Source organism: Cygnus olor, chromosome 11, assembly GCF_009769625.2.
Source record: "Cygnus olor isolate bCygOlo1 chromosome 11, bCygOlo1.pri.v2, whole genome shotgun sequence".
In the NCBI taxonomy this organism is placed as follows: Eukaryota; Metazoa; Chordata; class Aves; order Anseriformes; family Anatidae; genus Cygnus; species Cygnus olor.
The window spans coordinates 10,424,523-10,436,955 of record NC_049179.1 but is presented as its reverse complement, the minus strand read 5'-3'; the positions used below and the strand labels follow the sequence as shown (position 1 = coordinate 10,436,955).

At 43.7% G+C, this 12,433-nt stretch overlaps 1 protein-coding gene across 1 annotated transcript in view; it reads right to left on the bottom strand.

Moving 5' to 3' along the window:
• Positions 1 to 12,433, bottom strand: part of MYO9A (myosin IXA) — a 188,654-nt gene that overhangs the window by 31,369 nt on the left and 144,852 nt on the right. The window contains 5 exon segments of the mRNA XM_040569396.1: positions 1,182 to 1,292; positions 2,390 to 2,470; positions 6,305 to 6,427; positions 8,135 to 8,174; positions 8,998 to 9,141. Coding sequence (XP_040425330.1) covers positions 1,182 to 1,292; positions 2,390 to 2,470; positions 6,305 to 6,427; positions 8,135 to 8,174; positions 8,998 to 9,141 — 499 coding nt within the window.

The window sequence follows — 12,433 nt, the reverse complement described above, 5'->3', positions numbered from 1 at the left end:
AAAGGATCTGTCAAGGAGCAGAAGGACAGATAGCATTTTATGGACTGGAAAACACCAAGTTTCCTCCATTTGTGGTTCAAAATTGCATGGAAAACACATCAAAGCAGAGGCCCAGGAACATTCAAACATCTTTCAGTGTGGGAGGAGAGACTGCACGATCTGCAGAGGTCATTTTGAGCAAAAATGCTACAAATTCTCAGGAATGGCCACTACAAAAGGGAGTTACCAGAATCTGCAATACATCACAAGGAAGAGGTTGCTTCAGTCGTTGCTGCTGTGAGGACTCAGAGAGCAGAGGTATCAGACGAGCGATCCTCCCAAGTAAGGTTGGGATTCATTCTTATGGCAAAAAAAAAAACCCTAAGCAGTCCTCCTTTCTTAACAGCTGCTGCACGGACATGACATCTGGCTGAAAGCAGCTGCCAGCAGGAAACAAATCAGCAACAGCAAATCATGAAAGAACTGACATGTGCACAAAAGCTGGCAAAAATATGGAAAAGCAAAAAAAAGAGAAGCTGGTTAACTCCTGAGTGATTTAGAGGATCCCCATCAGCCTCCTGATGGGATGCAGCCAGTGGCAAAACAACAGGGAGAATGCTGCTGCCAAAGAAACAAAGGAAACGAGCACCGAAAAGCAGCTCAATGGCCAACGGTAGGCTTAAACGTAAGAGAAGGGACTTTGTCACTTGTCTGGGTCACACTGAGGAGGTGTCTCCTACAAAACATTCATAAAGCTTTTAATATTGATCTAAAGGAACCCATATCTTAACTCTTACATTTTGTTGACCTGGCCTGTTACAGCTCAGACAGGGATCAGCCATCATTAGTCTGAACTTCTCATTATCACTCTGAAGGGATATAGATTTGTCTAAGTGATTTTGCATACGTTATGAAAAAATACTGCATGCATTACGAAAAAAATACTGCTTTTGTTCAAAAACTATAAAGTTATCTGCAGAAGGACTTGTAGCCTTTGTTCTAGAGCAGCTTGCAATAACTCAGGCGTAGCAAAACAGCCCATGACTACTCCCTTCCCAATGTCATCCAATTACATCCACTGCCTTGCACAAGCCACAAATTCATTACTTTGTAAAACACAAATATACTTACAAGCTAGCAACACTCAGACAACTGTGATAGTGATGATAAAAGTGGTGAAAGACTGAAAATGTTTAGCCAACCTGGAAAGAGTACTTGCAGCTGTATCCTGACTGGCGAATCCGAACAGTCTCCAGCATGCCCGTGTACCGCAGCTGTCTGAGCACCAGGCTATCGCTGAACCGCAGGGGCAGCTAAAAGGGAAAAATATTTACAGCCAATATTTCCTTGAACTCCAAGCACTTGGTGAAACTTCTAAACATGCAAATGGGTCAATGGTTTCAGCACATGTAACACATCTGCATCACATGCACGTTGGCAACGATGTTGAGAGGGAATGTGGGTTTCCAGGAACCACACTAATACCACCAGGGTTGAATCCTCTGTGTTTCTGAAGAGCCATCAGATGGAGACTTTCAAACATCTAATTAGACAGAAAGCTACCGCAAAGGTTTTATGGATCTGCTGAACTGAATAAAAAAGATCCCCTCAACGGCATAGCCAATGAGTAAGGTAAGATTGTGCATAATGAAACAATCTGCTCAGCATAAAGCTTCACCTTGTATTTTTAAACATCTGGATAAGACTCCAAAGGATTAATGTAAAAAAAAATGTTTCTACAGCCTTGTTTTTAAGTTAAGGATCCTTATCCCATGAGATAAATGAGTCTCTACATCATATTTCTTGAATTTGGCTTTATCTCTGAATCAGCCTGAATAACATGGCTTATTCTGAAAAAAATGTGCTTTTACAAATAATTAAAAAAAAAAAAGCATTAGAGTTCAGTAGGGGCACAAATGAATTCACAAGTCTGTAAATTTCTATTACAGGTGGCAGAAGCTTCAAAGGAGTCAGATTGGTTTATTAAAGATTTTTCATCTAGGTGTTTCTATTACAAGAAAAGACAGTGCACTTTATCAAGAGTGATCCTACACCCAAGTGATAATGTCCATGCTTTCCATTACTAAGGTACAAATACCTTATAAATCCAACTTGATTTTGAGCTTTCATTTCTTTTTTTTTTTTCAATTACACATTTACAAAATATTTTAAAAATTATTTTAAACAGGAGATCAGGAACTAAAGACCAACTCTAGTCCATTTCACTACTTGCTTCCAAACCCAGTAGCTATGCTGCAGAAGGATCTGTTTCCAAAACCTCAAAACATTACAAGTTTGGGTTGTTATCTCCAAACAGTGACAGAAGGAATCAGTTACGCACAAAAAAACACCGAGAGTGGGTTTTGCAATCACACCCTTCACAGCACTGATCTTACAGGTCAGGGTTTACCTTTTCAGCATTGGATCGAATGCACTTGACAAAATAAGGCTCTGCCTGGCCAAGAGTCTCCATCAGCTTGTTGAGCGATGCCTGCAATAGAGGAGACATCTTCAGTTGGGAAACAGAGAAGGGAACATAAAGAATAATGAAAAACCAGGCACTTATGTCAGAAAACAAGATTTTGAACAAATGATGAGTAAACCAGGCAGATAGGAAATTGTTCCCTGAAACAAGCATCTCAGATGTGCTACAACTTGGCTGCTTTTGTCTTTGTACCCAACAAATTAGCAACAGGGAAATACAACCCTGTTTGTTCAGGGCTCCCGCAGAAACCAGGACGGCACTCACAGCAGTACACTGGGCAGAAATGTATTCTGAGACCCCCAGTTTGACATTTCTGAATCTGCCACTGGATCCCAAAGTCACCTCCTGCTCCGCACCAGTAAGCCACGTACAGGTATTGAGTGGGTGCTCCAAGATAATGACCTAACCCTTTTGTACCCAATGGTTGCTGATGTCTTTAAAAGACAAAGAGAATTTTCAGCTGTCAAAAATTATTCCACTTTTTAATTCCGAGAACATCATTACTGGCCTAAAAAGAAATTCTCTTAATGATAGTTCTGGAACAGGAAGTCAACCTGACTGCTTGCCAAAATAACCGCTTTCTAGAGCTTGCCTGCCCCGTTCTTCCTGATTGAACTCGTATTCTGTCAAATAACTGGATTTACAACGATTTTTAAAGTTGCAAACCCTAAAAACTTCATAGGCTGCTTTGACATGAAAGTAGTTTCAAAGCTGGCATATTCCTGGCCATACTTGTCTGCTGAAAAATACAGCTGTGATCACCAAGAATCAAGGTTTTGCCAGCTTCCCATTTTTGACGCTGAGATTTCATGGCATTTTCATTTCCCTTAATTTCTGTGCAATTATTAAAAGCGCAGACCATGAAAGTGAATTGGTATTGGCATCACTGCTACATACAACCCCTTCAGTGGGATGTCATCCCAAGTTATGCCTCCGACTTGCAAAAACGCAACAAAGCACAAGCTCTCTGAAATAACAACACATTGACCGCCTTAGATCAGAGCACACACAGTCACTGAGTCATTCTGCGGCTGGACCAACTCCTTGACTGCATTCTGCATTTTATTTTTTTTATGTGCCCTGTAAACGCTTTGGATGTCTCTAATTGCAGAGCACTTTACTGATGTGGTATTAATAACGTGCTCCGGAGTTGATTACTCACAGCAATGACCCGATTTTAATAGCGTCTAAAACTCAGTTATTTAAAGGGTATTCTGTTGTGTATTTACTATATGCAGCTACAAATTTATGAATATACATGGTCATAAACCTGTGTGCACAAGTGCATAATATTAGCAAGATGCATGTTGTCTAAAGACTGGCTTGCAGAAAGCTTTTTATTCTACTTCTGATCATTTTAAAGCCACCCTTATGGGAAGCCTTTCATGTTAATAAATGTTTATCTGCATGCAGCATCTGGGGAAGAGGAACTGGTGAAGCACACACGTGTGGTGCAGCTGAGCCCCTGGTTATGCCAAACACCAAACAGCCCCCTCGCTCCCATCCCAGGGAGGCTGCGATGCCGCAGACCTCAGCGGGTGGGCGCATTCCCGGATTTCTGCCTCTGGGTGTCTTTTGCTGAAGGTAGATTGGAAAAAAAAAATTCTATTAAGAAATAACCAGCAGCGACGTACATGGGTGGTGCTGGGAATTGCAGCAGAGCGCGGTGTTTCTGTCCCATCGGCAGCCACCGCTGCATCGTGCGTGGCAGATGGTCCCCCCGCCGCATGCCCCCTGCCGCCATCTGGCCTGCCCCAAGCATTGGGAGCATCGGGAATCCGTTAGGCACAGGCGGGGTCCATGGATTAACTCCCTGCCCCGCTCCTTTGTCCGCTGTCTGCAAAACCTCCCTGGCTCATGCTCTCGCACTGCTGGGACTCAGCCTCGCAGGGTGCGATTCGTCATTTCTGCATCACCCTGCGCAAGCAAGGGCAGCCTCCTTTTGCCAGGGAAAAACACCTGAAAGCCGGGTAACAGGGAAGCCTGTACAAATCCCTGTCCTTCCGTTTAGTTTTTTTACCAAGAAAGCCATCAGTGTCCACTAAATACAGGCAGCAATGACTCAGAGCTATTTTGCCTATAGAGCAGCGTAACTTAAGGCATGGTTAAAATCAATACGAGACAGCGCAGCTGCAAGCTCCCTGTCCAGGCATTAGCCACAAGGCAGCATTTATCTAAAAAACAAAACAAAACAAAAACCCCATGATAGGAAACATTTGTATTTCCTGTCTGTGACCCAGTTGCATGCTCTGCAATTTTATTAGCGTGCTCTTGATAAAAAGCTATGTGGCAGGCTTGCACCAGGCTGGTCTCTAGAGAAAATACTTCTCCCTTACGAGTGTTAAATGAAATTAGGGCTGGAGCGCCCGGCATTTTTCTAAAAGGAGAAGCAGGCAGTAACACCAGAAGCCAGCACACTGCCTCCGACTTAAATATGGTTTCATTCATTTAAATAAAAGAGGATGTGTTGTAGGCACAGCTCCTACGTTGTCAAGTCACTGCTGGGGAATGTCAGAAAGCATATTTGCTATTTGAAGGCTCTGCTTTGCTGCACAGGAGAAAGGGGGAATCTTCATGGTGTTCAGAGCTCTGTAATTTTTATGTGCTGGAAAATATATAGGAATCTCAATCCTACACCCTGGTGCTTTTCCACATTTCCTTGGAACGATGAATGGGTTTCAGGAAGACATCCTCACTTCAGCCCCCCCATGTATGTATTAATTATGTATGACTTAAACTCTGCAGACATTTATTTTAACCAGCATACCATTAGACTAGACTAAGCTTAATATATATATACATACAGATGTGCATTCTGCATATTATATATACATACATATATATATATTAAATTACTTAATCTTACCCAGATCTATGCATGGAGACTTTCTAAAAATGACTCACTTCTCAAAAAGAAAAAAAAAAGTAGAAAAACAAGCCAGACTTCCTTAGAAAATGATTTTTAAATGAAATGCTGCTTTCTAATATTACCACATGCTCGTGCATGTGTCTTGTACCAATTTCCAAGCCCTGATGCACATTTCTGAGAATTATTTTAGCTGCAGCTATTCCCAGTGAAGGCTGGCTGGCGCACAGCACTGCCAACACAACAAATGCTGTATTGATCCCTCCTCTGAATTCCTCTGCGTGCCTTGAGATAATGCAGCAATATTTTGACCTTTCTGCACCTATTAAAATTCACGTTCTGGCTGACTTGAAAGCAGATTGAATTTCAGATGCTGAATGCAAGTAAAAGAACACTTTAAAATGTCATTGCAGATTTTTACTAGATTTCTAGATACAGCAGAGCAAACACCACGATGCGATTGCCTTGAGAGCAAGGCACCAGAGAAGAGGGCATGCGAGCACACAGAGCTACATGCTACATGCATCAGCTTGGTCAGGTATTTCACTACAAGGGCACTTAAAAAATCACAGACATGAAGGAGACCAGAATCAATCCACCCCAACACAATGCTTTCCCTGCTGCTTTGCCCACTGATTTTACACAGATGTGACTGCCTTTCTCCCAGCCACCTTCTGCAGCAGATGAAATTCTGTTCTGCAGCTCATCCTCACGTCTCACCAATGCTGTCTTGGCACATCACCCCCCTGCTCATCACGACACCTGCCATAACTTGCTTCTCTTGATTTCCATCATTTGGACAAATGCAAGGCGCTGCACTCCATCCCAGCTTCCCCAAACCCCATCTTTAGCTGAATTAATGTCCTAAACAAATAGTGGTAAAGATGGGACTGCACTGTGCCTGCAAGCGCTCCTGTGGGGAGCCAGAGCAGGTATCTGCCTATTATTCAAAACCGCAGAGGGTGCTGCATTACCTGGAACTGGGCACTGATGCTGGGTGGTTTCTTCTTCTTATGGAGGTGGAGAAGGGATTTTGTAATGCGGTCATGCAGCGTTAGGTTGGTCAGGTGCTTCAGAGATTTCACGTCCAGCAGGTGCTGCAGAAGAGAGGGGCTTAGTTTGTTCTTTATAAATAAAACTAGGTCTTACTGCCATGCTATGCCCCCCTTCATACCCTCTGCAGAGCTTCCTTAGGGTAACCACCCTATCCTATTTCATCTCAATGAAAAACATCAAGATCAAGGAACAGCTGAAAACGCCTGCTCTATTTGGCCTCCGAGGACTTGCCAAGGGCATTTTTGACCATGTGAATTTTGGCTTTCCGACCCACTAACGTGCAGTTGCAGACAAACATAAATACATCGCTGGAAAGCTGACCCTTTGTTGATTATTTTCACGGCATGTTAACAACAGTCTTGAATTGTGGCCACTGCAAATAATTCATCACACGCATATAGAAAATAAGCCATCAGCCATAATTAGCAAGCCCAGGGGCTTCATTCCTGTGAACAGGAAACCATGGATGGAAACCATGTGCTTGCCAGCAGGGCACAAGTATCTCCTCTTTGAATAAGTGGGGGGGTATGAGAAAGTCCACAGGAGGACTGGGCTTGCTTGAAATGCACATTGTGCAAGAACTAGTGGAGAAGTTCACTTGAGTGAGCCAGAACCATGAAGGCATCAGCCCACAAAACCTACTGAAAACCTCCTTCCTTGTAACTGCTATGAAACAGTTGCTTCATCACACCCAATTCATTCACTATTAATGAAGAGTTCATTTATTAACTGCTTCTGTGTCTCTCCTGGTGCAATCTGCATGTAGGAAAATAAAACTAAATTTTGTTCCTTCTCGTCCTTTTGGAGAGGCAGAAATCAAAACTGAGAACAAAGGGCAGCCAGAGTCAGTGCTTTGGGCTAACAGAAGACTGAGGTGGACTGAAAACCATTTCATAACTGCACAATCTGTAATGTCAATCAAAGGAGTAAGTAGCATATCTGCCTGCGTAGAAGTTACATGGGTCTTAGTACGAGGATGCTCTGGTCTGGGCTGCACCAAGCCTGCCAGGGCAATTTGTGCCGAGCCGCTCTTTTTATCCAGAGATCATTTAGTAATGGGCAAGAGAGAAGTTTTGGGCACATATTAGTCCTGCTTGAAGCTGTAGCCTGCTTCATTCTGCCATTATCCTGAGCCCTCTGCAAATAAAATCCTTATCAGAAGCCAGGCAGTGACCACAAAAACCATTACTCTTCCAGTTAAAACAGATTTCTCAGCATCTCTTGTCTTACAATACAGTAAATGCAGCCAAAGTGGAGGGAACCTGAGAATTAGACAAGCTATTAAAAGATTACGGGGACTGTAAGTCACACACAGCATGCAGCCATGCTGTAGGGTAGGGTGGAAATTTTGAGATTTTTTTCAGACAAAACTGGGTAGGCCTCATGGAAACAACTTTGTCTATCAGGTACTAGCCATCTTGCATAACCTACTTGCTCATTTTAGAGATTTAATTATCAAATTTCCCCAGCATGTACATACTCCTCCCTCAGGAGCAGGAAAAAAGGAGCCTGAGCAGGTCAGAGAAAGGAGGGTGTGAGTGCTCACACAGTCCTATCCCAGCAGAAATCAGAAATCCTTCAGTTTTACAGAAATAAAAGAATTCTGAACAGAGCAAAACAGAGCGGAGATGACGATGGTCCTGAAAGCAGCCACAGCCACCTTCCTTACACACACATAAGCATCTCAACACTGTACCTACAGCCTTAACCCAGGGACTGGCAAGGTCAAAACGTTGCTTCTCTCTCACCTTTGGGAGACTGGGTTTGGCTTTGAAGTTCTTATTTCGCCTGGGGAGATAATAAATGGCTCAAATTAATCCATGTGTGCAATTGCAGAAGAGCGTGTATGGTTACCACTGCGGTATTACAATAGGACAGCTCAACTTCTACCATTTAGAAATAATTTTTTTCTTTTTTCTTTACTGTGACACAGTACAAGGAATAACAGAAGATTCAGAAAAATACAAGTTTCTGAAACAAGCCCTTCAAAATCCCCTTTAGAAACTCCTTCCTACAACCTGCACTGAAATGAGGTTCCTTCCACAAGCTGCAAACTAGTTTTCCAAATTTATCTCCACAGCTTGGAGAGGAAGGCATTCAATTAAAGCAAACTGTTACATCAGGAACGAAGGGCTGACTGGTAATTTGGGTAGAACAGGGAGCGGCATCGCAGAACAACTGACCACCCTGCTTTCTCATGCCACGCGTTACCTCCAGGCACCCTGGTGATATTTTCTGAAACTTCTGATGAGGCTGTAGCCTGATTCATCAACATCATTTCCACATCTCATTTGTAATGGAAACTTTGATATCATGTTAAAAAATGTTACTGCATAACATCACTGTCATCTCTTTAGACTGGTTTGACAAGACTCATCCCTTCTCTTGCTTCCCCGTACCACCTTCCTGTGTCTGTCATTATAAATGGACGATAAGAAATGAATAAATCAGACGCATAAAACATACCAGGGTCGCTCTGACCCAACTGTGTCCAAGTCCACTTGAAACTTGAATTTTTTGTTGTTGTTTTGGCTATTTACATTCCTCTTATTACCCATACTACTCACTATACTCTAGAAATAAAGCCAAAATCCACTCCTTTTGTACTAACATGAGAATGCCGTGGGCTCTTTCCAGCAGCTTGCTGTTGGTTGTGTTCACGAATATCCCATCTTTGTCTAGGAAGGAGCTGGGACTGGCGAGCCTGCTGTGCCGCATCCCCATCCGGCCATTCCAGCCGACTGCGTAGGCATCCCTAAAACGCCAAACAGGGCAGTCAATGCAGGTTTAGGAATATATATAAAAGGTGGTTCTAGGACAGAAAAAAGCTTTCAGAGCATTCACTTAGAAACCACCACTGCTTTCTAAAGTGGAAGATCATAAAATTAACAACAATAGAAAATGACAGTCACCAATTTATTCTTTTCACCATTTGTTCACTCCCAAATGATGAGGTCGTGATGCCAGACGCAGCATGTGAAGTGACTGACTAGTTAAGCATTTTCCAAAACTCAAGTATTCATAAAAGGATCTATCTGTCAACAGGATAACTTCCCGTCCTCTCTGCCAGAATGCTTGGCTCTGCAGATACTCCGGTGGCCTGAAGAATACGAGACTATGACCTCTGCTTAGCAGCCTTGCTGTCATTAATAGCATTCATTACTTTAGATGCTGCTGCTGCTGACCCTGTCTTTTCTAATTCATGCGGTACTTTCACTATTAAAAGAAAAAGAAAATAGCATTTGCAATAAACTAATTGTTCTCCACAAGCTGAGGATGTCAGTCCCAGCAGGACAGAGGGGTCAGCCCGGAATCCCTCAGTGGTACCCGACTGTGAAACCATCACGCCACCCACTCACCCAGTTCGTTCCTCTCTGTCGTGGAGCTGAGACATGCTGGTACCCAGGAACGCTCCCCTGGCAGCCCTGGCTCGCAGCAGGACTGAAGGGGATGGTGAGAGGAACCAATTTCCTCCCTTGGAGGAAGGAAAGCCTTGACAAAGCTTCATGTCAAGGAAAATAACTTCCAGGGTTGCGGAGGCCAAGAGGAGCCTCCCTCCAGTGCCTGGGGTTACACAAAGCCTCTCCCTGGGCTGCAATACTTTGTTTGTTTTTGTAATTCTGTACCAGCCTTGCAGAAACCGCCACATGAAATAATGCTGTAAGCTGGTCTAAGGAGGAATGTGGGGTCTGCAAGACCCCTGGAGATACAGGAATAGGAAGAGACCCAGCACACGGAGGACACTAGTAATGCAGCCTCAGTTTTCTGGTTATGAAGATGCTGATGGACGTGGTGATTTAAATGGGGTCTCGGGCATCACTTCTGAGGTCTAGCAATGAAGCAGTTATTTGCCTTCAAGACTTGTTTTGAAGGAAGGGGAAATATCATCAAGTGCCACATGGAAAGAAGAAATTAAGCAGGTAAAGTTGTTAATTCAGCCAGCTCAAAGCCTATAGCCAGATCCTCGGAGCAACATAACATTAAAGTCGAAGTCCCCTTATTACCTTGCCGCAGTGCTTTTGAAATTCCTTCCTAGTTCCATTAAATCTTTATTTTGACATGTACTGCTATTAAAAGAAAGGATGAATCACAGCAAAGCAAACCTTTTACGGAGCACTCAAGGATCTGCTTTTTTTTTTTTTAAGCGTCCCATTCAATGCAAGGAAGGCCAGTAAGAAGCTTTAATGACCAAGCGATGTCTCCAGGCCACCTTCTTTACCTTCACAACTAAGGTCCCCAAAGCTTCCCGCTTGCAGGGGAAAAACATCACCAGTTGACCAGTTCCCCTAAACCTCAATGGCCACTTTTGGGATCTACAACCTGTCATTAATTTGGCCAACCATAACGTACTCTCTAGCTTAAGACAGGCCGCGGTTATGCAGACTCTGAATGAGGCTAAAAAAATAAAACCCTAGGAATTTCCATGAAGTTAAAAAAAAAAAACAGAGGAGAGAACAACCCTCTTTATTATGGACACTTTGGGATGAATACATGCACACAGTGACCAGCGCAGCTGTCTCGGTGCTTGGGAAGGCAATCATCTCACCGGGCAGAACCAACTGTTTCAAGGCGGACTGATCAACACCTGCCTCCCCACACGCTGTGCAGACATCAAGGAACTTAAAACGGCTTCTGCTGCACAAAAACAGACAGCCCAAGCGCTTCTGGTTAGCGATGGCATGGCTTTCATTACTCGGTGGCCGTTGGAGGCACTTCCAAGGCATGCTGGCTCCCCGATGCTCTGCTGAAGCCTGGTTTCCTCCCTCTGCCGTCCCAGCATGTGTGAACCACACGGCCACTTTCTTCCAAGGAGATCAGAAGAGAGAGCAAGGCTCGCTAAGCCCTCCCCATGACTTCCTGCATGATGTCATGCCTGAAATTTGCTTTTAGACGAGAGCCCAGGGCTATCCTGTGGGTTGGATGTACAAGGCAGACTTATCAGCCACCACATGATAATGAGACGGCTTTAAAAGAGGACTCCTCTGCTTAATTTAGCTCTGTAAATCACTCACCTGCTTATCTGTTGGGAAGTATTAGGAAGCTACAACTCTGCACTTCTGAAATGAGGGCTAATCAATCAGCAGGGCTGTTAAAGTAAATCTCTTTTCTATAGGTGTTACCTTTATCTCTGTAGTTAGCCCCTCTTTCCTGACAAGTGCAATTTAAACAAAAAACCTACATTTACAAAGTGTAATTCACACCTCTTCAGATCAAAATTACCCACAATAAAAGGTATTAAAGTCACGTGCCTACTCCAAAAGCCCATTCTGGATTTTAAAGATATCTTGACACATCACACTCTGGTTTGCACTTTCAGATGGAAAGGGCACAGATGATGACTGGGGACTGGTCACTCCTGATGCCCAAGGCTGCATCACCCAAGGATGCCAAGATTATGGCCCATACTACTGAACCATCTCACCGGGAGAAACATAGGCATTACAACGCCCTTAAAAATACATTTTCTGCCAGTCACTGCAAACGTGTCTGTCAAAGGAATAAATGTCTGTCCTGACTATTGTTAGGATACAACTGCTGAGGATGAAGGAAGGAAGACACGGAAGGCACAGCAGTTGCTACCCTTGATCCTGGCTGTTCAAGGGAACTTGTGGGCTGTGCTGGCTTGTTTTAAGCCAAATAAATACAGCTGACCACAGACTGAACTCCACAGTGAGTAGTAAACAAATACATCCTCCTTGTTCCCTGGGACAGTAGGAGTTCCCCTGCCTTTACAAGATGTGCTATCAACAGCTCCAGATAATTAAAATGTTTTGGGCTATGAAAATACTGCCACGCTGACAGGCCCTGAAGTTGGAGCTGTACAACCTGAAAAGCCCTGTCTTACTTCAGAGACGTGATCCAAGCACCAACATCACATCTGAAGGCTTTCTTCCAATAAGCATCCTCCTTCAGACTGCTGCGAGATTGCAGCTAGAGAAACTGCAGAACGCCTCTTATCTACCCAAGATCTTCACAGCGACAAAGTTTCACGTTACATCACATTTAGGGAAACCTGTGCAACCAGAGAAGCTAGAAAGAGAGAACCA